This window comes from Protobothrops mucrosquamatus, unplaced genomic scaffold, assembly GCF_001527695.2.
Source record: "Protobothrops mucrosquamatus isolate PMUCROS unplaced genomic scaffold, P.Mucros_1.0 scaffold1049, whole genome shotgun sequence".
Taxonomy (NCBI): domain Eukaryota; kingdom Metazoa; phylum Chordata; class Lepidosauria; order Squamata; family Viperidae; genus Protobothrops; species Protobothrops mucrosquamatus.
The window spans coordinates 417506-439797 of record NW_015387281.1 but is presented as its reverse complement, the minus strand read 5'-3'; the positions used below and the strand labels follow the sequence as shown (position 1 = coordinate 439797).

General features: G+C 40.2%; 1 protein-coding gene across 1 annotated transcript in view; it reads right to left on the bottom strand.

Annotated features, from left to right (window-relative positions):
* Positions 1–22292, bottom strand: part of PKP3 (plakophilin 3) — a 78637-nt gene that overhangs the window by 28660 nt on the left and 27685 nt on the right. Inside the window, exon 2 of the mRNA XM_015820063.1 lies at positions 13479–13668. Within this exon, the coding sequence (XP_015675549.1) occupies positions 13479–13668 (190 nt within the window). The remainder of the gene's footprint in view (positions 1–13478; positions 13669–22292) is intronic.

Genomic DNA, 22292 nt, shown 5'->3' with positions numbered 1-22292 from the left:
TAAATTTATTTCTATTACTTTTAGCGTGTTTCTCTAAATTATCAAGATTGTTCTGAATATTATTTCTGTCTATATTAGTTATCCCCACCCAATTTTCTGATACTTGCAAATCTGATCAGCGTTCCCTCCACCTCCTCATCCAAATGTTGGAGAACCCAGGTCTGATTCTCCCAGCACCCCATTTGATTCCTTTTCCAATCCAATGGGGAATCACTGATAAATCCTCTTTGAGTATAAATTTATCTATTTATTCATTTCATCAGGTGCATTTCAATATTATACTCAAAGAAATCAGTATTTTCTAATCACTTTTTGACAATTCTCAGGCCTCAGTCCTATCTTTTCTTCCTGGAATAGGTAAGTGAGCCAACAAAACTAAACAGAAAAACGCTTGTAATGTCACAGAAATAAAATACAATCCAATTTCCTAGAACATTCAAGTGTATGTGTGTTTATACACAAACACAAGAATGAAAGCATTGCACTGAAGAGTTATTCATTAGACACATAATGCATTTTAAGCTAAGAAAAGGGAGGAACAACAATTGTTGGGTGAGGCAGCATTTCACATTGCACAGATCCTCAGTCTTCATCCAAAATAAATATTTATTGTATTACTCCACCAGACACAGAATAAATTAAACAATTGTTGCTGAATGCTGCAATACTTTATGATGTTGCAAGACACAAAACTGCATCTTAGCTCCGAATCTCCAAATTTTCTACCTTACTATGAACTTGAGTTTCCTTTTTCTTCTTTTTCTGCTCTGCCAGGTTCGAACTAAATAGTTCTTGTATTTATCCATCACTTGATTAAAAAAAAGCGTAAAATATAAATAATAACTATAAAATGTTTTTTAAACCATTTTGTCTCTCAGATTTGTACTTCACGCTAAATAGTTCTTATAGCAGAAAGAAAATTTCGACCTATTTTAAATTTCTGTTTAGCTAGCCCCATGAAAAGCTAGCTCCACAAGGACTTTATTTTCCCATCTGCATAATGGATGAAATAAACTAATGAGTAAAATGGGAAACTACCACACTGAGCTGTTCTGATAAGAAATTGATAATAGAAAAAAACTTTGCAGATTTTATATACTCACCACCCAGACTGGTTCCAGGCATTTCCCTATTTTTATTAGATTAGGGTGATGTATTTCCTATGGAAGTGTGCAGTATTTGAATTTGAAGTAGGCAAAAGTGTGTTGGAAGTTAAACCACATATTCCTGAGCTTTCACGGCTACCTTTGGGAGATGCTGTCAAGTGCAGCAAGAGTATTTTCATGATTACACTCATCATTAATGTGTATGGTTACAAAGGACTAAACTACGACTGTATACTTCAGGAGTTTCTCGAACAGAATCCCTTCTAGAGATCCGTATAGCCTCTATCTTTAAAAAGTCTATTCAAAACTGGCTTTTCCCCCAGGCCTTGGGTTAGCATCAGTGATGCATCCCTTCTAGGATTTTATGCTTTAGCTGAATGTTTTCTTCCAGGATGTGCAATGCTATTTTCTCATTTTGGGGGGGGGGAGAGAATTCTACAGCTTTTAATGTGGCACATCACTCCAAATTTTCTGGAGTTGCCAGTCTTCTAAATTCAAACTAAAACAAACTTTAAAGTTAAAAGAAGAGTAAAAGGGACTTCCTCTGTACATGTATGGGAAATAAAGAGTATGAAGCACTGTAGAGCTTTTATAGGCAGGGCTGCATCTGGATGCTGAAGCTCATTCTGCCATGCTGATATTGGTGCACAATAGTTATCATCAGGATGTAAAAGAAAGTAATATTCCCAAACAGTGGTGACTTCAGCAAGAGCTATGCTAGTTGGCAAAGGCTATTTTTGGTTCCAGGGAATCATTTGAGTTGGTAATAACCCTGAGTGAATCTCATGCTAATGGTGCCCTTCAGGAAACACCTGGACCAGCACAAATCTGACCTAGTTCTGTTTTCATCTGTTAAAGCTATCCCAAGAAAAGTTTTAAAGCTCACTGAGGTTGCAATTCCTGTTTCCTTTTGCAACTGTCAGCATCTACCTTACTATCATACATACTTAATTACTATTGCATGCAAAATGTCAGATATCAAGGAGTAACAGGCTAATACAGTGGTGGCGAACCTATGGCACGGGTGCCAGAAGCAGCACTCAGAGCCCTCTCTGTGGGCACGCACGTCGTCACCCCAGTCCTAGGCCTTCAGCTGGGTTTTATGAAACCTTTTTGCTTTAGGCTTCCACCACCGTGTGCAAAAAAAAAAAAGGTTCAATCAATCAGTCAATTTCAACTTCTCGCGGGGAAAAAAGATCTTGCAAAGTTGGAATTGATTGATTGAACTTTTTAGTCCCACCCAGTCTGCTGTTACCACCGCAGCCACGCCCATCCAATGGGCCACCCCCCAATTGGCCACACCCAGCCAATGGGCCACACTCACCCAGCACCCGATGATGCATAAGTGGGTTTTGAGTTGCAGTTTGGGCACTCGGTCTCTAAAAGGTTCGCCATCACTGGGCTAATAGCTGCAAAGCATTTGTTCAACTTTAGGAAACAATGATACAAAGAAAACCCTTCCCCTATACTTGACCAATTCTAACTCCAAATTCTGACACAATTTAGCCCAATCTAGTGATGAAAAACAGGCCTGTCCAGCTCTGCTCAAACACTGATCTGATATGGACTTTTGAGCAATATTTAAGCCTATCTAAAGTCAAGGAAATTGAAATGAACAGATCTAAAATGTGAAGTGTGAGGTAAAACATAAGCTTGAAATTAAAATAAGGTACTCATTAAACTTGAGATTTGAAAACCTATGTTTGTGTAGAGAAGATTAATTCAACAATATGGTGCTTCTGCTGTTTCACAGCCCTGCAATAAACCCAGATTCCAGGAATGACACAACTACTATACTAATTGCTCCAACCATATGCTGTTTCCACTGCCTGCTTTCCTCATAAGTTTTAGAAAGGATCTGAGTTCCCACTGCTTGCTCTGCCTCGCCTTCTCCTTTCAAAATTGAGTGTGCATGTATGTACAGCCCAGAAAAACCTGGTTCCTTTTCATGGAATGTATGTGAAATGTAGAATTCCATAGAGAGCCAGGTGTTTGAGCGGTCTCTTTTAGCCATACACCCAGATAATTCATTTGCAGCATATATTATGCATCCTGTAGAGTTCTCATGGTGGAATTTGAGAAATAAACACAAACATGCTTTAATATATTCCCTCTCACAGGGCGAGGGGGGAATGTGCACACAGTACAGAAAAAAGCAAGACTTGGCTTATTAATTGTGCCTAGAAATAATTTGTGAAAGTGGATCTGGAGAAAAGGTAATTTCAAGAAGAAAAGGAAGTAGCTGAGCTAACAGCCACACAGAGTGGCCATTCCACATGTATGGATAATGTGATGGCAGGAGGGAGAAACTGGGTGGGGTTCCAAAGTATTATCTTGTTCCAAACAAAAAGACTGACTCATAATTTCTTCACAAATATATGACATTATACATACTGTATGTATCAAATACATGTGTAGATCACCCCGTTACCAAATTAGTGCTACCCAGCTATGTCACCTAGGATTCCCAGAATACCCATTTGCTAGTTGGCTAGGAATTCTGGGAAATCTAAGACCAAAGCCTACCAATTTATCTATATTCACTGGCCACATCTGAGAGAGATCTGCAGGGGGTATGGATTACAAAATCTGGTGAGCCATGTACAACTTTTAGTCAGGAAAATGTTTAAGAGGAAAATTTTCCAAAACAACATAATGGGATTGAGTGTGCACTGGGACCCAGACACAGAAAATTAGACAAGAAGGGGATTCCGGAGAATCTTAGATATAATGCCTAGAGCAGACATGTCAAACTCACGACATCACATGACGTCACGCAACGTATCGGGACAGTTTTGCCATTGCCAGCAATGGGGTGGGCGTGGCTTCTGCGTGACGCATCCAGCCCACAGGTCGGCAGTTTGACACCCCTGGCCTAGAGTTCAAGTCAATGGTATTCAGTAGGGATGTGCAAAATGCTTTGATTTTGAAGAGGACTCTTTGATGCCCCCGTAAAATAAAACACACTGTTTTATTCTTAGCCTAAATTAAATCTTAGCTTTTTCCAAGGGCCTTTTTGGGGCGTAATCTAGTTCTTCTGAGCATGCAGCTGAGCTTATGATTGGGTTATATTTTCCAGACTTTTTCCAGCCCAAACTAGTAGAGTAGCACAGACCATTATTTGCTGTTGTCTGGATTGGGTGATGAGGGAATGGAGTGTTAAGAGAAAAAAAGCAATTAAGAATAAGGTCAGACAAAAAAGAGAGAGAGAGACTACAGTACTTTCAGTTGCATAACTGCTAGTCTACCTGGTAAATTGGCACTGTTTAAAAGAAAGAAAAATAAAGAGTTCCTGAATAGGTTCCATGAGGGTTATGCCATGTCTTAATTTGTGCAGGGATAGTTCATGTTACAAAGAGGGGGTACCAATGTAGCTGAATCTGCACAATAATTTGATTAGTCTTGTTTATGGAACTTTGTGTAACATCAATATTATTCATGTACTCAAGGAACACCAGCACTTCTTTTTTGTAGCCACCCCTAATAAAAACACCAGGAAATTTGTTTTTGTCTGCACCTGGCAGACAGGCTGAAAAAAAATCTAGCACCCTATATAGAATTTTGGCCAACATATTTTTAAATTCAAAACATGAAGAAATTATAGGTAAGAAAGATGTACTATCTGAAAAGAATATTAAAGACTTTAAGAACAGAACAGAACAGAATCTTGGAGGTCTTCTAGTCCAGCCCCCCATTCAAGCAGGAGAACCTATACCATTCTCAGACAAGTGACTCAGACAAGTCTCTTCTTGAAAGAGGGGTGTTGGCTATTCCTGCCAGCTTAGTGTCATCTGCAAATTTGATGAGTTCCCCTTCAATTCCCTCATCTAAGTCATTTATGAAGATATTGAAGAGTACTGGGCCTAAGACGGAGCCTTGTGGTACTCCTCTGCTTACTTCTCTCCATATGGATGTAGTACCATTGAGGACTACTCATTTAGTATGGTTTGTCAGCCAGCTAACCTTACTTACTTACTCAACGAGTAGTCCTCAATGGTACTACATCCAAGAAACTGGAAAAAAAATCTATTTTTTTCTATAGAAGCAGAGAAGGGCTTTTTTTTGACAACAGAGGGTAATTGAAACAAATTTTTGGTTAATAGAAACAAAGCTGCCTTTCCACTGTTTTTAATGGGAATGTAATTAACGTTTTCAAAAATGTGTTAAAATTCATGCCCTTAGCGACATTTTCTAAAACTTGGATAGTAGGTGTCATTCAACATAGACTACTACCCACCCATTCTTGCATATCAAGGAAGCAATGGTTATTCCTGACTTTCAATTTTGTTTTGTGGTTAAAATTGTCAGAATAAAAAAAGTTTCTTCGTTCTGCTGGGGGAGAAAATGTTCAGGCTGTTTCAATTTTTATTCTAATGGAATACAGCCGAATGGAAACACTGGAGAGAACATTTGAGTGGGTACTTTGTTCCAAGCTAAGAATAAAACTTATTTTCTATTATATGCATATCCCTATCAATCATGGAAGTTTGCCATAGGCCCTGCTTATGAAGTGGATAAAACTCCTTTAAATGCCTTCAGTACAACAGTGCATTCTTTCTGTACATAAAAGTATATTTATTTTTGAATAGCATCTTCAAAGAACAAAGATAATGTCTTGCCAATGGCAACTTTAAAATAAAGCAAAAACAAAGAAAGAAACAAAGTTTAGTACTGGACACAGAATAGCTGGTAGGGAGAGGAAGAACAGAGAACAGCCAACTGTCATTTAGAGCTGCTGTAGAGGAGACAGAACAACTTTTTTCCTATTGATTTAAAAGGAAGAACTTGAAATAATAAGAAGAAAGTACAACAACCCCCCCCCCCAGATTTTGCTTAAGTATGAGGAAAACGTTCTACTAATAGTAGTTTGACAATATAGCAGACTTCTCCCGCAGGTGGTAGACAAACCCTTCAAAAGGGAATTTAAGAAAAGGCTAGAACATTATTGGTCAGGGATGCTGTCCTTGTAACTCTGCATTAAGCAGAGATCTGATCAGACCAGCTTTTAAGTTCCTTTCTCATTTCTATTCCTACGATTTTTTGCATTAGGCTAGCACCAGTTTGATATGCAACAAGATACCATGTTTACCCTTTCTTCAAAATGTCTTGGCTTCTTTACAGGTGTATATTTTATAAGTAATAAACATAATTTATGCAAATTATGTCCCTGTTAAATCTACAAAAATAAATTTGATCCTTTTTCCCCCCTCATCCTCACTCATTCTATTTCTATCTTGTTAGCAATTTTGGGATAGCACATGGTTTTCTGGCATGCCCCATTTTGGGGATAAATTAATCTCAAGTAAGCCTCCAAATATTTTATTTAAAAAAAACAACCCAACAATAAAAGTAATGTAAAACTTCATATTTGACTTTTTGGCCCAAGAAAATATTGTTTGCTGGGCATTGTTGTGTTTTACACAGAATTGGCTAGGTGTATACTTTTGTGTGAGCCAGTTTGGTGTACTGGCTAAGGCAGTGGTTCTCAACCTTTTTAATGCCGCGACCCCAACCGGTCGTAAATCGAGGACTAAACCGGTCGTACGTCGAGGACTAAACTGGTCGTAAGTCAAGGACTAAACTGGTCGTAAGTCAAGGACTACCCAACCGGTCGTAAGTCAAGGACTTTCCCTGCCCGGGAGCGCCGCGCATGCGTGGTTCCGCCCCCTGCGCCGGCCGAGGCGTAGCTGGCAAGCGGCAGAGACAGAGCAGGCTGACCACCAGCTGGCCCAGCCCAAGGGAGGTAAGGCACCCCCCGGAAAAGGGGGGAAAAATGGCGGACAAAAAAAATGGTGGACAGCCTTGCTTGGCGACCCCCATGAAACGGTCGATCGACCCAAAATGGGGTCCCGACCCACAGGTTGAGAACCACTGGGCTAAGGCATCAGGCTACAAACAGGGAGACAATTTCACTATGAGAATCATTATACTGTAATCTTTTCAGACTCAAGCCTCAAAACAGAGGTGGTTTTCCTCCCCAGATCTACAGCATCACAAGTTAAACAGAAAAAAAACAGGTACTTAAAAAAAGAAACCAGCTTTAGAAATAAAAAAGAAAAGCTCCTGATGGTAATGGTTCTGATGACCAGAGCAATGTAAAACTGAAGCAAGAAAGGAAGGAAGACATGTCAACAAAACAGCAGGTAAGTCAAGGCTGATGACTGGAGAAGGGTTGCAATCCATCCTCAAAGCATATATACCGGTATAAAGGGATTCCCCAGTTCAGTTTTGGCATGGCAAGAAACCAAAGACAATTGATGATACGCAAGTTGCCACATTAACAGTTAAGGATATATAATATAGTTAATATAAGAATATATACCGGTATATAATAAGTAGCTATCACCATTTAAATATTTTAGTATTCTGGAGATGTGCTAAATTATGAGTCAGCAACAGGCAGCGATTAATGTTAATATCTATGTTCTGTACACAGAAGGCACCAGGGCAAGTTTACAGAGTTCCTTTCTCGGGTTAAAATAATCCTTGTAAGCATATGCTGATGATTATTATTTACTACCGGTAGCACACTGCATATCCTTTTTAAGGCACAGTTGGGCTGGAAACACCAGTTGGTCATCTTCTCAGCAATGTTATTCAGAATCTTATTCCCATTTTCTTTGTTGCAGTTTCTGCCTTCCTTCTCTTGTCTTCTCTCACTTATTCCCTCACCTCCACAGGACAGAAGATGCATATACAGTAATGTCCGGCCTCCTCCCTCTGCAGAGGCAAGTGTATCATACTCAAGATGCTTCCTCTTAAAAGGATTAAAATCAATTCTGAATGCTACCATCACAATCTTTTCAAGTGTGGTTGTGGAGCAAAGAGGACAGGATAGCAGGAAGACCCCTCCCTAAACCTAACTATGCTGCATGCCATAGCTGAGACCCCCTAGCTCAGGGGTAGGCAACCTTGGCTCATTTGTGACTCGTGGACTTCAACTCCCAAAATTCCTGAGCCAGCATGGCTGGCTCAGGAATTCTGGGAGTTGAAGTCCACGAGTCATAAAAGAGCCAAGGTTGCCTACCCCTGCCCTAGCTCTATATCTCTACTGAAAACAGAGAACAAACAGGAAGTTCTTTGTTTTTTCCCCTGAAGAATGTAAATGTAAGCACTTCAAAAGCTCTTTAAAGACACTATTATCTCACCCCTGTGTTTGAAGGCAAAAGACCTCTTATCAGTCACTGGAGGGCACCCATTCAGACCAGAAAAGAGTTAATAATATCAAGTCTGTTTATCCAGATCTATTCCTACCTCCCCAAACTGAGAGAGATTTTCAATATATATTGTATACAAAATACTTGTTCAGATTCATGAATCCTGTGTTAACCTGCAATCTTATTATATGAGCCTACTCATCTATATAAAAATGTAAATGTTCGTTTGTTCAAAATCTTAAATCTCTGAAAGTTCTTCACCGATTGCTTTGAAATTTTGACACAACGTTGCAGTCGAATACGCGCGTGTTTTTATATACCTACTATTATATAGATGTCACACCTGTGACAGGTAAAAACATGCTTTTTTTATATGTTGCGTGTTCTAGAGTTGGCAAACCAGACAATCTCTATATCTGCACAGACAATGGAACAACAAAAAATATTGTATACCCACAAGCATTGTGAAATTAAACATATTACAAACGTGCGCTTTCTCTTTTCTTTCTTTTCCATTTAACCAGACTGAGCCACAGCAACGCGTGGCCAGGTACAGCTAGTCTATATAAATAAAAATGTAAATGTTCGTTTGTTCAAAATCTTAAATCTCCGAAAGTTCTTCACCGATTGCTTTGAAAGTTTGACACAACGTTGCATTCGAATATGCGCGTGTTTTTATATACCTACATTATATAGATGTCACACCTGTGACAGGTAAAAACATGTTTTTTAAAAAAACAGCACCATCTGTTGGACGTAAAAGCAACACACGCTACGATTTTACGATTCCATTTCAATGTTTCCGATTTACGATCCATTTACGATTTCCAAATTTCCAATTTTACGATTGGAACCAGACTGAGCCACAGCAACGCATGGCCGGGTACAGCTAGTATAGTATAGTATGAATCCATGTTTAGTTACAGAAAGTCTTTCATAACAAATACCCTTGGAATGGAAATATTCTTTTTCCTTAAAATGGGATGGGGGGAGGAGATACAGCATGTGAACTGTGAGCCAAAAGTATATCTAAGCTGTTGTGACACCATGGTCTGACAATATTGCTATGATTGCCAGATAACAGCAGCATTTCTCACTATTGAACACACCCATAAAACTGAACTCCCCCAACTCCGAATAGGACACCACCTATCTCCTGTCTCTAACACAGCCCTTGCACAGTTCCAAGAAGATTCCACATCCATTTGCACTCTGAGTCAGCTGACCCTGGGGGCACAGATAAACCCCCAAATGGCCTCAATGACTCTCACAGAGCTAATGGCCAATCCTCAGAATGCTAACAACCAGTTGACTGCAAAGAATATACATCAATCCATTCCCCATTATTCAGTCAGAACTGAAGAAGCTTCTTGGATAAGAACTGAAACGTTTTCAAGAAAAAACTAACAAAGTCCAGTTGCCTTTTGAAAAGCACTTTTGGGACAATCATGATTGAGAATCTCTTTAAACAACTCTGCCAAAAATTCAGAGAAACATACTGAACAAATTGGCTCTCCAGTATCTTTATTGTGCTAGTGTTCTTCTCTATAACATCTGCAGGCAATCTAGTATTTTCCAGATATATTGGACTAAAACACTTAGCAGCATGAGTGAGCATGGCCAATGGCTAGCGATTATAAAAGTTTTAAGATTTCTGGAGGGAACTCTGAAGTGTGACATGTTTGAACATCATCCTTTCTGTCAATGGTAAAGCTCCGTTTTCAAAAGTCTCAACCCAGTCTCTCAACTATGGTTGGTCTGCAACCAATTCCCTATCTCACAAAATAATTTAGACATCCATTAAAGACATACAAGTTTCAGAAGCAGCCAGGTCTGAACCTGTACCAGGTCTGTACCACGATAGGAATCATATCTATGTACTGTATGCCTTGAATTTTGTGGGAAAAAAGAGATATGTATCGAAGTCTGCATAATTCTGATGCAGGAAGAAGATAAATAGGGTCTCAGTGGGAAATGTGTGGCTTTCTAGAAATACAAATCCCAGTTTCCTGCATTACTGACCTTGATAGCTTAATATTCCTCCTCATCAATATCTAAAGGGTGAAAGGTCCTTCATCCTGGAATACACTACTAGTTCCTGAATAATCTGATTAGAAATAGTGACTTGCTTATTCTATAACTGTGGGTAATTCATATTTCAACCCAATTTAAGATCCCCATGTTATTTAATAATGACTTTGTGTGTGTAAATCCCATCTGTCTATTGGATATATAACAACGTTGTAACAGGCAGGACAGAGGCCAGGACGGGGCATGGGGCCAGTTTATGATTAGAATCAGACTGATATATCAAAAGAAAAGCAGACACAAAAATCAAAGTCCTGGTATCTTTAAAACTGGCTTACAAGTTTCTGAAGCATTAATCAGAGTACAATTCAAAGGAAATTTAGTTAGCATAATCCTGGGCAATGAATCTACTACCATTCAGCAATCTCAGAACGTTATGAAGACATACATTAAGATAGCCACCACAATGCTTTTTAATACAGAAATTCAAAAGAACTTCAGAGAACTCATGAAGTAGAAACAATGAGTTGATAAACAGTGTCAAGGAGAGTTCAAATGGGTTATGTTAAGAAACCCCCGCCTCAGCAGCAACCCACACCAAAGTCTCAACCAGACTTCTCCAGTTACCTTCTGCACAGCAGTGCTAAGATTTAGAGTAAATTGCCATAGTGATTTGAATTTATCAGAAAATTTATCATTTCCCGATAAAAGAATTGGAGATGGCAACTTTTATCCAGACGAACTTCTACTGGAGTTATATGTAAATAAGCTAAACAGTATGTATGAAACTTTCTTCTCAACCTATCAATTATGTCAGAACAGTTAAGGCAGGGGTGTCAAACTGGTGGCCCACAGGCCAAATGCGTCACACGCAGGCCACGCCCGCCCCAGCTCTGCAAAGGCAAAAAAAAAGAAGTCACGATATGTCATGTGACGTGATTGAGTTTGACACCCAGGAGTTAAGGCATTCGCTCAAAAGATTACAGGAAGAAACTTTCAAGTCAAACTTCCAGAGCCAGAAAGTACAATATGAAGAGACTGACCTAGCTTTGGTGGCTTACATAATATTATTATACCGCATCTCCTAATTTGGGAGCTTGTCTTGAACTCCCAATATAAAACATGGAAAATAATGAACAAAAATGCAGCCAAAATATTTCAGACTCCATCTTAAAAAGAAACAAAATGAATTTCTTTCAAATGTTAGTCAGTTTTTCAATTTAACAGAGCAAAAGCCAAGTAATTAGAAGTGATATAATTGTAACAGATGCCATCTAGAAAATGTGACGTTCAAAACTATAATTCTGCTCAATGCTTTTATTACGGTAGTTCCTGGACTGGCAGGCATCCAACTGCTACAACTTTCCGGAGATCCTGGGGTGGTGAAAATGACACCAAATGGATATTTTTTTTTGCCAGTGATGCAACTATGAAAGACAAAATGACTCTGACAAGAAAGCTTTTCTAATAAGATATTTGTTAATTAGTGAGAAATAAACTCCTGATTCACATTGGAAAATGGATAGGTGAAATAAAAAGGGAAGCGCAAATTCAGATCCTGCTCTGTTCAGCTACTGAGTCACCTGCACTGTTTTTCAATAACTCAAACACACATTTAAACGTAATAAATCCAGTGGGACATAATCTCCAAGTAAACATGCCTGGGATCAAGCTTCCCATCTTGTTTATCTCACTATGTTCAGTCTTAAAACTTTTTACTAGCTATATTTACGGCAATTTAGTGGAACCAACTCCTAACAAAGTATTACTGATAATGGTTCTGTATTACATAATATTTTGAATAACTATAATATAGTACAATAAAAGATTAACTTAATAAATTCCTTCTACTTTTATCACCATTAGATAAGCTTTAGATAAGTGACGTAGATGAGATTCTAAAATACAATATTCCTGAATTTGTTTAGGAAGAATAGTTATAGTTTGAGTTTCTTCAGTTTATGTCATTCTTTTCTAGAAAAAAAAGAGGAATGAAGGAGTATTCTAGTTATCTAAAACCTAAAGGCTGTCTCTTACAAAACTGGCAATCAGCAATGCAACATAAACCAAATTAATGAAAAACCAAATTAATCAAAGGCAAAACTCTTCTTATCTCACGCAACTCTCTTTTGGCTGACAAATCTTTGGTAGTACTGTCTCTTATATGAGATGAATAGAAGGCTAGAAATGAAAGATAACATGTGGATTTCCCATCACATTCCATTAACTTAGAACCTAAACCTAACTGCAATTAGAAAAAAAAGTTTTTTTTTAATGAAAGCATCCCTAATAACACAGCTAATATTGTTTCTTAGAATTCAAAGAAGCTTCAACTGGTTACACAGCTGCAATCAAGGCCACACACCCAACCCAAGGTATTTCTGGAAGCAATATTCGCATCAGCATTCTTGAACTAACTCCTCCAAAGCCAGCTTTCCCCCTAAAATCCAGACCTTTTATAGATGCAACACTGGAGAAGAAACTTAGGCGAATTCATTGAATGATCAGAATTAGGTGCAATAAAAAAGCGTGAGTAAAGTTCGATGCCAGGAGGCATCCCAGTTCAACCTTCTCACGCAATCACTGGGTGGCTTTTGGCAAGCTACGATTTGTTTGTTTGTTTGTTTTCCTTAGGAACTAGGGAGAGAACTGTCACTCCGCGAAGCGTTCGCAGGAAACGTCTGGGTAAATGCCTAGGGTTGCCAGGTGTCCACTATTTGAGCGGACAGTCCACTTTTTTCACATTATGTTCACTATTTTTTTCACAAAATAGTGGGCATTTTTTTTATTCAAAAGCTTTATGATCAAATGGTACGTAATCTAAAGCTGTACAGTCTACTTTTTTTTACTACTTAACCCCCCCCCGCTTGTCCGCTATTTTTTGGAAGCAGACCTGGCAACCCTATAAATGCCTGCTCAACCCACTCAAGTCCCTTTATAGCCCTAGAACAGGGGTAGGCAACCTCGGCTCTTTTATGACTCATGGACTTCAACTCCCAGAATTCCCGAGTCAGCACAGCTGACTCGGGAATTCTGGGAGTTGAAGTCCATGAGTCATAAAAGAGCCGAGGTTGCCTACCCCTGCCCTAGAAGGATGCCTCCACCCTGTTTGCTCTGGAAAAAAGCCCCAAGGCCATTCTCTCTGCCCCCCCCAACCCCCCCCCCGGTCGTTCACCCCAGCGCCTACCTTTCAACTCCCCGTAGTCCGAGAAGGCTCCGTTGCTCCGGGGGCCCGAGTGGCTCTTCTGCAGCATCCGCATCCGGACTTGCTCTTGCACCCGGGCGTTCTTGAACAGCTCGGCGTCCTGCGCCTCCTTGCCCTTCCTGTCGAGCTGCTGGTCCGAGGGCAGCGCCAAGGAGCACACGCCGTTCTCCGGCTGCAGAGCCGACAAGAAGAAATTATTTTCCTGCATGGGGGCAGCAGCAGCCGAGCAAGGGGTACATTAAAACAGGCCGGCTCTTTTTCCGCCTCAGGCTTCGTTTGACCCAGCGAAAAAAATGTCCAAGGGCGGGAAAGAAAAGAATAATAATAATAATAATAAAAAGTTCTGATAACCCCCGCGGCTCCTCTTCTCCGAGCCCGAGCGGCGCTTCGGCCACTCCGAAAAGGCGCGAACTTGTCTACAGGTGGCTCCGGCAGGCCTTTCTCTCTACCTCGGTTCCTCTTAGCTCAAGAAAGTTGCTCCACTCGGGGCGCGGGCGCGCTCGCTCCCAACCAGACTCCTATAACCTCCCCGGTCCCGCGCCATCCCCGTCTCCCCCCCCGCCAGCCTTGTTTTGGTCTCCTGGGGCTCTCCTTGCCCAGGCCTCCGCCTCCTCCTCCTCCTCCTCCCCCTAGTTGTAACACACCTACGCGGTCACACCCCTTTCCCTAGCAACTGACAGCAAGCAAGGAAGGCGGGCTTTAAGGCCGAGCCGGCCAGCCGGTTCCGCCTTAAAGCAGGTGAAGGGGTTTGGCGAGCAGCGACATTTCAGACAGAATTCCAAAGGTGCCGAGAGGGCCCTGCCCTGGCCCTCGTCAGCTCCGCAAACCAGCAGAAGCGGTTATGGGTGCGGCGAGGCCTCCGGGCCTTGAGGGGGTGGAGTGGGGGTACCATCTCCTTTCTTATCTTCCCTCCTCCTCCTCCTCTCTGTTGGGAATGAAAGTTGCAAATTGCCCTGGTCCGGCCAGGGGAACTGCCTTGACTCCCTGGGGCGGACAGGCTGGAGAGAAAGGAAGGAGGAAGGCGCGCGCGGCCGCCGCGCTTCGGCCGAGCCCAGTTTTTTTTTGCTCCTCTCGCATTGCAAAAAGTACGCGGTCGTGGAGGCCGACGCGAGGAGGACTGGCGCTCCACCCGCGGAGGGTCAAAAGTCCCGGACTGCTTTCTCCGTTCTGCCCACCCAGAAGCCTGGGAGGCGCTACGCCTTGCCAACTGTGCACATGCAGATCAGCAATTACTAGAGGCGTCTCGCTTCCGATTGCTAGCTGGACTTCAATGAAGTTTCTAGTGGAGCAAAAAGCAGGGAAGGTTATATAACAGCCGGTTATTTTTCCCTTTTGCAAAAGTATCTGGTGGGAGTTAACGAACGCAGAGATCAGCGTGGTGGCAGCTGCTGGCTTGGAAGCTTCCCCGCGAGGGGTTCCCATATGTACCGCTCTGCTGTGTTTTCGTTTGCTTTGGAAGGTGTGCAACGATTTAAACTTGCCCAGTTTCACAATAAACAGAGAGAATTTCACCTGTCTACAGGGAACAGCCCTAGGGCAGAATCAACATTACACACACACACACACACACACCTTTGTTCTTACGTACCACTAACTAGTCAATTATTTCCTTACAATGCTGTTGCTTACACATATTTCAGTTTGTGAGTTTTTGTGTGCAAGTATTTTTTCCTCCACCTGGTAACCTTTTCCTGTTACTGGACTCTGCAAAATGTCCTTTTATGTTTGCCTCCAGTCGGCTTAACTGAAAGGCAGGAAAAATGCATAAACAGCCCATGACTGAGGAGCATATACAGAGTGCTGTACAGAGTGCTTGCACCTTCCCCACAAACAAGACTTCCCCAAATCAAATTTGAGGACGGGGACTTTGTAAAATGACCATCTCATTTTGTCACCACTCATATTGTTGTTACCTTTTTCTGGGATAGTTGTTTTTTTTAAATTCCCAGGCTGGCTTCCAACTACTATATGGGTACCTAGAATTATTGTACTCTATAGTAAGTTCTAGAATCTAGATGGCAGCAAATGGTCCTACACCTGACACTTCTGTCTCATTCCATCAAACTTCTTGTCTTTGATTAGGTTATATCTATCCAGTAAGAAATATTTACATATTTAAAAAGTTAAATGATATTAAAATAGCTCAGATATTTCCAGTCTGCAAAGATAGGACTGGAAGCAATGCCCCTTCAGGAGGGATGGAACCATGGAGTGAGACTTTAGGAATGATCATATTCCAGATACCATTAATAAAATTTGACTACAGTATTAGATAGGATACGAGCCATCCCTCTTCCATATTACTAATTTGGTTCATTCTTGAAACAACAATTATGGTATTTCTGCAAATGTGCCAGCCTGCGGCTTGCATGGAACAATAATTATTATATGTACCATGTTCATAGTATTGTTTGTATGGTCTCTAGCCAAATAATAATTAACTAGCATTTATGAAGTGCTGTCAGATATCCAGACGAAAGACTCTCTAGAAGTATGTAGCCTTGATGATAGTAATAGCTAGGCCCAACCCTGCTTAGCTTTATGAATTCCACAAAGCAAAGCAAAGCACAGCAAAATGCTGAGTATCCAGTTATTAAACATTTAGTGATTAAAATATGAACAATTTCCTTGGATAAGAAAACATTCTCAAAGGAAGATGACCTTGTTAAAAAGGAGTGACCCTTTGTTGTGGGAAACAGGCCCAAAATGTGCAGAAATTAAGTCAGAAGTTGGGATAATGTTCAGCATTTGCAAGAACTATATTCAAATCTTGCTGAATATAGCCCCCCCACACACACACACTTCACACTATTCTCAGAATATTCATATTATTCCCATTACAGTACACTATTTCTTTTTAGGATAAACAAAATTATAAGTAAGAGTAAGTTAATAGGGTATGCAGTTAAAAAATACACCAAAATGGAAATAAAACTGCATTTTGCTACCCTTACACATTAAAAGTTTATATATAACTTGCAACTATTTCAATGTATTCCATCAAAAATAAATATCATAGCCTCGGATACATTAATTTTTAGATTCATGTTTTTCATTGCATTATGCAATGTGTCTAAAATTTGTGGCACGTTATTTGCATTCTCAGCCAACCACTTGCGATCGGCTACTTACATGTCCTTAGGAATGCACCATTGATGTCAGCACAAGCATTCCTTGGAGAAGGTAGCTAGCAATTGCAGAGGACTATGGAGGATATGGATTATCTAGAGATGGTTGAAAGCATTCTCCAAGGGAATTCTCCTTCTATGGGAAGCTGCCCCTTAAAATGAGGATAACCTTAATTTGCATGACTTTCCAGAGATTGGTAAAAAACAATATTTTTTAGAAAGCCTTTGAGGACTGATTGTGGATACCTTTGCTACTTGAGTTTCAGTTAATGAATATAACCTCTGTCTGTCTGTCTGTCTGTCTGTCTCTCTCTCTCTCTCTCTATCTCTATCTCTATCTATCTATATATAGAGAGAGAGGGAGGGAGGGAGGGAGGGAGGGAGGGAGAGAGAGAGAGAGAGAGAGAGAGAGAGAGAGAGAGAGAGAGAGAGAGATTAAAACAACCAAGGACATTATATATCCTCATCCTACTCCCTGCTCCGTGTTGAATCTTTCACATGGTATTCTATTTATTCTCACTTTGTATATCAGACATGTCAAACTCGCGACGTCACATGACGTCGCGCAACGTATTGGAGGTTTTTTGCCATTGCCGGCAATGGGGTGGGCGTGGCTCCGGTATGATGAAACTGGCCCGCGGGCCGGCAGTTTGACACCCCTGCTGTATATGCTTCCATCATATACATTGTTTCATTCAGTAAAAAAAAACCCCTTCAATTCCATATTTGTACAAAACATCCTGTAATTCAAGCTTCTTTGTTTTATCATATGCTTTCTCTGAATCAAATATACAAATAGTCAACTTATGACCATAATGGAGCCTGGCTATTATAGTCATAAATCATGACAGTCTTGAAGCAGGTCATCACACCTGATTTTATCTTTTTTCTTTTGAGTAGTCATTAAGCAAATCCATTTTTTGCTATGAGGTGATTTTCTGACAACTAGAAATAAACACTGGGTTTTGGCAAAAATGTGGTAAATTTGTGGCCATGTGACCATGGGATGCTGCTGCAAACTGCCCTAAAGGTGGGCTGGTTAATGAGTGCCTGAAATACAATTATGTGATGGGCAGGTGGTGGCCATCAGAAGTTCAGAAACGGGCCATACTTTTTGATGTGTCTATTGTAACTTTGAACAGTTGCTAAACCAGGAAGTTGAGGAATACCTGTATACTTTCTGACATTCACATGTTCCTAGGTGCCATGCTGGAGAGCAAAAATATGCCCACAAAACACCACACTGTACTCTCCAAATTCTGCTCATTGTCATCATTCCTACATTTCAGTCAGAATTTTGCCAAATGCCTTCCTAGAAAACGCAGAGTTTTGCATTCACTCCTACTACTTTTCTCTTTATGCAAGGAAACAGTTGTCAGGCATGGATGCAATCTCTACAAGTTAAATAAGTCACATAGCTATTACATAAATAAACCGCAACCATATTTTAATATTTCTCCAGAAAAACATCTATTCCTGTTATTTTACCATTTGAAAGCATTCTCACAACATTTATGACTTCTTCATCAGTTTTTTTTTATAAGTTCTAGCATTTATAGTACTTCATTCAACTCTTCAACACATCACATTTTTCCCATATAAAACTGTAATATACCAGCATTCCCACACTTCAGTTCCATCCCAATTCACAGTTATTTTTAATTACATGAACTCTGCTGGAGGCTTTTTTTTTTTGCTGTCTTCACAGACTTTCAAAATAATATATAAATTATTTAATCATATAATATTTTTACTTATATCAAAATTGTTGTGCATTTTCTCTCCTTCCCTAACCATCCCTTGCCTTGATTATATTTTTGCAACCATATTTTGTCTCTTTAGACATTATTCAGTATATTTTTCTCACCCTTATTTTTTGCAACATATTTTAATTCTCATCCACAGTAGTGGCTATATCTCTCTTATCTCCATCTCCATCCCTATACTTTATCCCAGTGGTTCTCAACCTTTTTAATGCCGCAACCCCAACCGGTCGTAAGTCGAGGACTAAACCGGTCGTAAGTCGAGGACTAAACCGGTCATAAGTCGAGGACTACCCAACCGATCGTAAGTCGAGGACTTTCCCTGCCCAGGAGCGCCGCGCATGCATGGTTCCACCCCCCTGCGCCGGCCGAGGCGTAGCTGGCAAGCGGCAGAGACGGAGCAGGCCGACCACCAGCTGGCCCAGCCCAAGGGAGGTAAGGCACCCGCCGGAAAAGGGGAAAAAAATGGCGGACAGCCTTGCTTGGCGACCCCCATGAAATGGTCGATCGACCCCAAATGGGGTCCCGACCCACAGGTTGAGAACCACTGCTTTATCCCAAGGAATGTTGTAAGAATCATCATTTCCCCAGGCATTATTTTTCATATTTAGTGTAACTCTACACATTTCTGTAATATAAATCTCTACTCCAAATAGCATTCACATCCTACTTCCTTTCATCTACTTTCCATTCATTCTGTTGGGGAATTAAACTACAAGTTTAATAGAGGACTCTATTTTTATCTAGATAGAGGATTCACACTTTATTTTCTTTCGATAGTTTTGTTTTCATGTTTGTTCTTTTCACATCTTTCCTTTTCATCCATGTCCCTTTCCCCCAAAATCCACTATTGACAATGACCTGTTCCACGCTGAGAAATTCTCATTATTCTTATATCTTTGTATTAGTCTTTTATGATAAAAATGAAATTAGTGGTGCTTTTTAAATAATTCTTTTTTCCATGTATAAAAATAAATACAGAAATATTTGTTTAAGCAACATACAGTATACATAATAAATAGACACATTTTCTTATCAAATATTTGCCGTTTTCAGTCATTTTTTGGTCTCTGAATAACTTAATCATATTCTGTGTACTCTTATCATCTTATTTTCAGATAATGAAAATTTATGTCAGCTAAAAGAACATCGCCCTCCTCTAGCCCCTACTTTGATTGCTTTCGTTCAGAACATTGCACAATTTCCCTCAAACTCCTAACCAGATCTTCCAACATCACCATCCTCTATCTACAAGATATAGATTCCATATTTCCTATAACAGCCTAGGTCAGGGGTAGGCAACCTTGGCTCTTTTATGACTCGTGGACTTCAACTCCCAGAATTCCCGAGCCAGCCATGCTGGCTCGGGAATTCTGGGAGTTGAAGTCCACGAGTCATAAAAGAGCCAAGGTTGCCTACCCCTGACCTAGGTGACCCCAATTCATTGAGGCTTTTACAGAATGTTCTTTATTAAAGAGAAGGTTCATACTAGGTCATCAGCCTTAGTCATGTCTATGTCATACACAGCATTCCTTGCAAATGGTAAGAATAATCTTGGTCAGTTTGGGTACATTTTGGCTAATATCCCAAAGGTGAAACCTAAATCAATCTTATTTCCATGTGAAGATCGGTAATCTAGGCACTATCTCAGCTCAATATAACATTGACCGCATCCCGCTAATTAGGCACAGGAGTACACCAGTACACACTTTGAATACTAATCCTAGAGAATCTTAGAAAGCTTATTGGAGGAGGAGGGGAGAGCAGTCTTCAACATGACACATTGTATTCTTATCTGTAACAGCCTAAGTGCAAACAGTGTTATCCCACCCAAGATAACACTGCTGGCTTGATACAGGAAAACAGTGTGAGGTCATTTGCATGATTCATCAGAGAAAACTTTGACTTTGTGGGAAGTCTACCACAATGGGAAGTGGGTCAGCCTGTGGTGACCACAGCATAAACTATGCATGACATTGATGTGTTCAGCTCAAAGTCTAGTCTTTTAAGATAAAATCTCTGATCTGTCCTAGGTGTTGTTTGTGCTGATTCAGTGTACTTGCTTCTTTGTTTCTAATGGTTGGATACTCTTGAGTGTTCCAAGGACACCTCCTTATACTGATCTTTTCTATCTTAAATGGAGATTGAGACTTTTTAGATGAGATAGATCTTGTTGTCAGCCTTTCCCCCGTGTTTGTTCTTTAGTGCTATTTCACTAAAGAACAACTGGTCTTCATTATTTTCTTTAAAAATGACAAGAGAGACAGACAACCTTTTTTTAGATTTTTTTTAATCCTGCATTTATTATTTTTATTTTATTATGTTATTTGCCCGAAGTAACAAGTAATTAGGGTTGCCAGGTCTGCTTCCAAAAAATAGTGGACAAGCGGGGGGGGGGGGGGTTTAAGTAGTAAAAAAAGTAGACTGTACAGCTTTAGATTACGTACCATTTCATCATAAAGCTTTTGAATAAAAAAAATGTCCACTATTTTGTGAAAAAAAATAGTGAACATAATGTGAAAAAAGTGGACTGTCCACTCAAATAGTGGATACCTGGCAACCCTACAAGTAATAGGCAGATAGTGAAAAAGCTTTCCCCAATCTCTAACAATTATGCTGCAGCCACTTTGCTTTTTATGCTATTTATTTATTTATTACATTTTTATGTAATATCCATCTCTCCTATAAGGTGACTCTGGGCTATGTGATGAAGTCTCCAATAAAAGCATCAAATGCAAGGAATGTACTGTATGTGTTGAAAACAATGGAGGAGGAGGAGCCATCAGATAAAAGGGTGGCTGGGCTTTTGCTTCCTTCCATTCTTCAGTGTGCATTCTCTTTTTAAATAATGATTTTACAAAGCATTATAGTTAAACAAACTCAAAACTAGTACAAACTACAGAAAATAAAAGAATAAAAAGAAAAAAGTGCAGAAAAAGGGAAAATATTAAAAAAAAGAAAGAAAACATAAGTGCAGAATAAAGAATAAAGGAAAAGAAAAAGAGGTGACTTCCCCATTCGTCACAACAAGTATAAACCATTTTAATAACTTATCTTCTAAACATAATCTCTTCATCCTATATCTCTTATGTATAAACAGATCCTTGAAATCTCATCATTCAGTCCGGGTCAGCAAAAGCCCATTAAGTATTAGTAGAAATAACCACATATCTATTTCAACTTTGGATCAGATAAACCCACTTCATACTGCTTTATATATAATCATGATCTTTAATCCCTTCAAGTGTACCTATCACTTTTCATTTTGTCAAAAATCTCAAATCGGGTGGCTATGAGATTAAGGGCATTGATGGAAACAACATGTACTTGGTACCTCAGGCACAGAAATCACCATGTGGTATTTCGCAGATACTTTTTTGCACATTTATCTTTGCATACTGAATCATTAAAGAAAGTGTACCTGCTAACTTTCACATTCAGAATGAGACTATTTGAATCTTTTCTTGCCTTTTTGTTTTCATGTCACTAAAACCTGCAGCACAAAAATGGTGTATTATCCACACATCTCTAATACATTTTTGCTGCTGTTTCGCCTTTCTGGTTATACTACCAGACTAAATTGTGCTGATACAACAAAAAAAATAGGTGCATGAGTTAGGCAGCCATCCCCAAATCTGGTACCTGCTGATATTTTGGATTTAAGCTTCTAAAATCTTTCAGCCACTTCAGCTGCTTGCACCACCATCAGGGGCCACCGGGACCGCCAAAAGAGCCGCCCGAAGGCCACCGAGGCTAGAATGGCTTGCCCAGCGGCCCCGACGGCCTTCCCAAATGGCCCCTGGGCAAGCCATTCTAGCCTCGGTGGCCTTCGGGCGGCTCTTTTGGCGGTCCCGGTGGCCCCTGATGGCCCTCCCAGTGGCCTTTGGAGGTTCGGGAGGACTTAA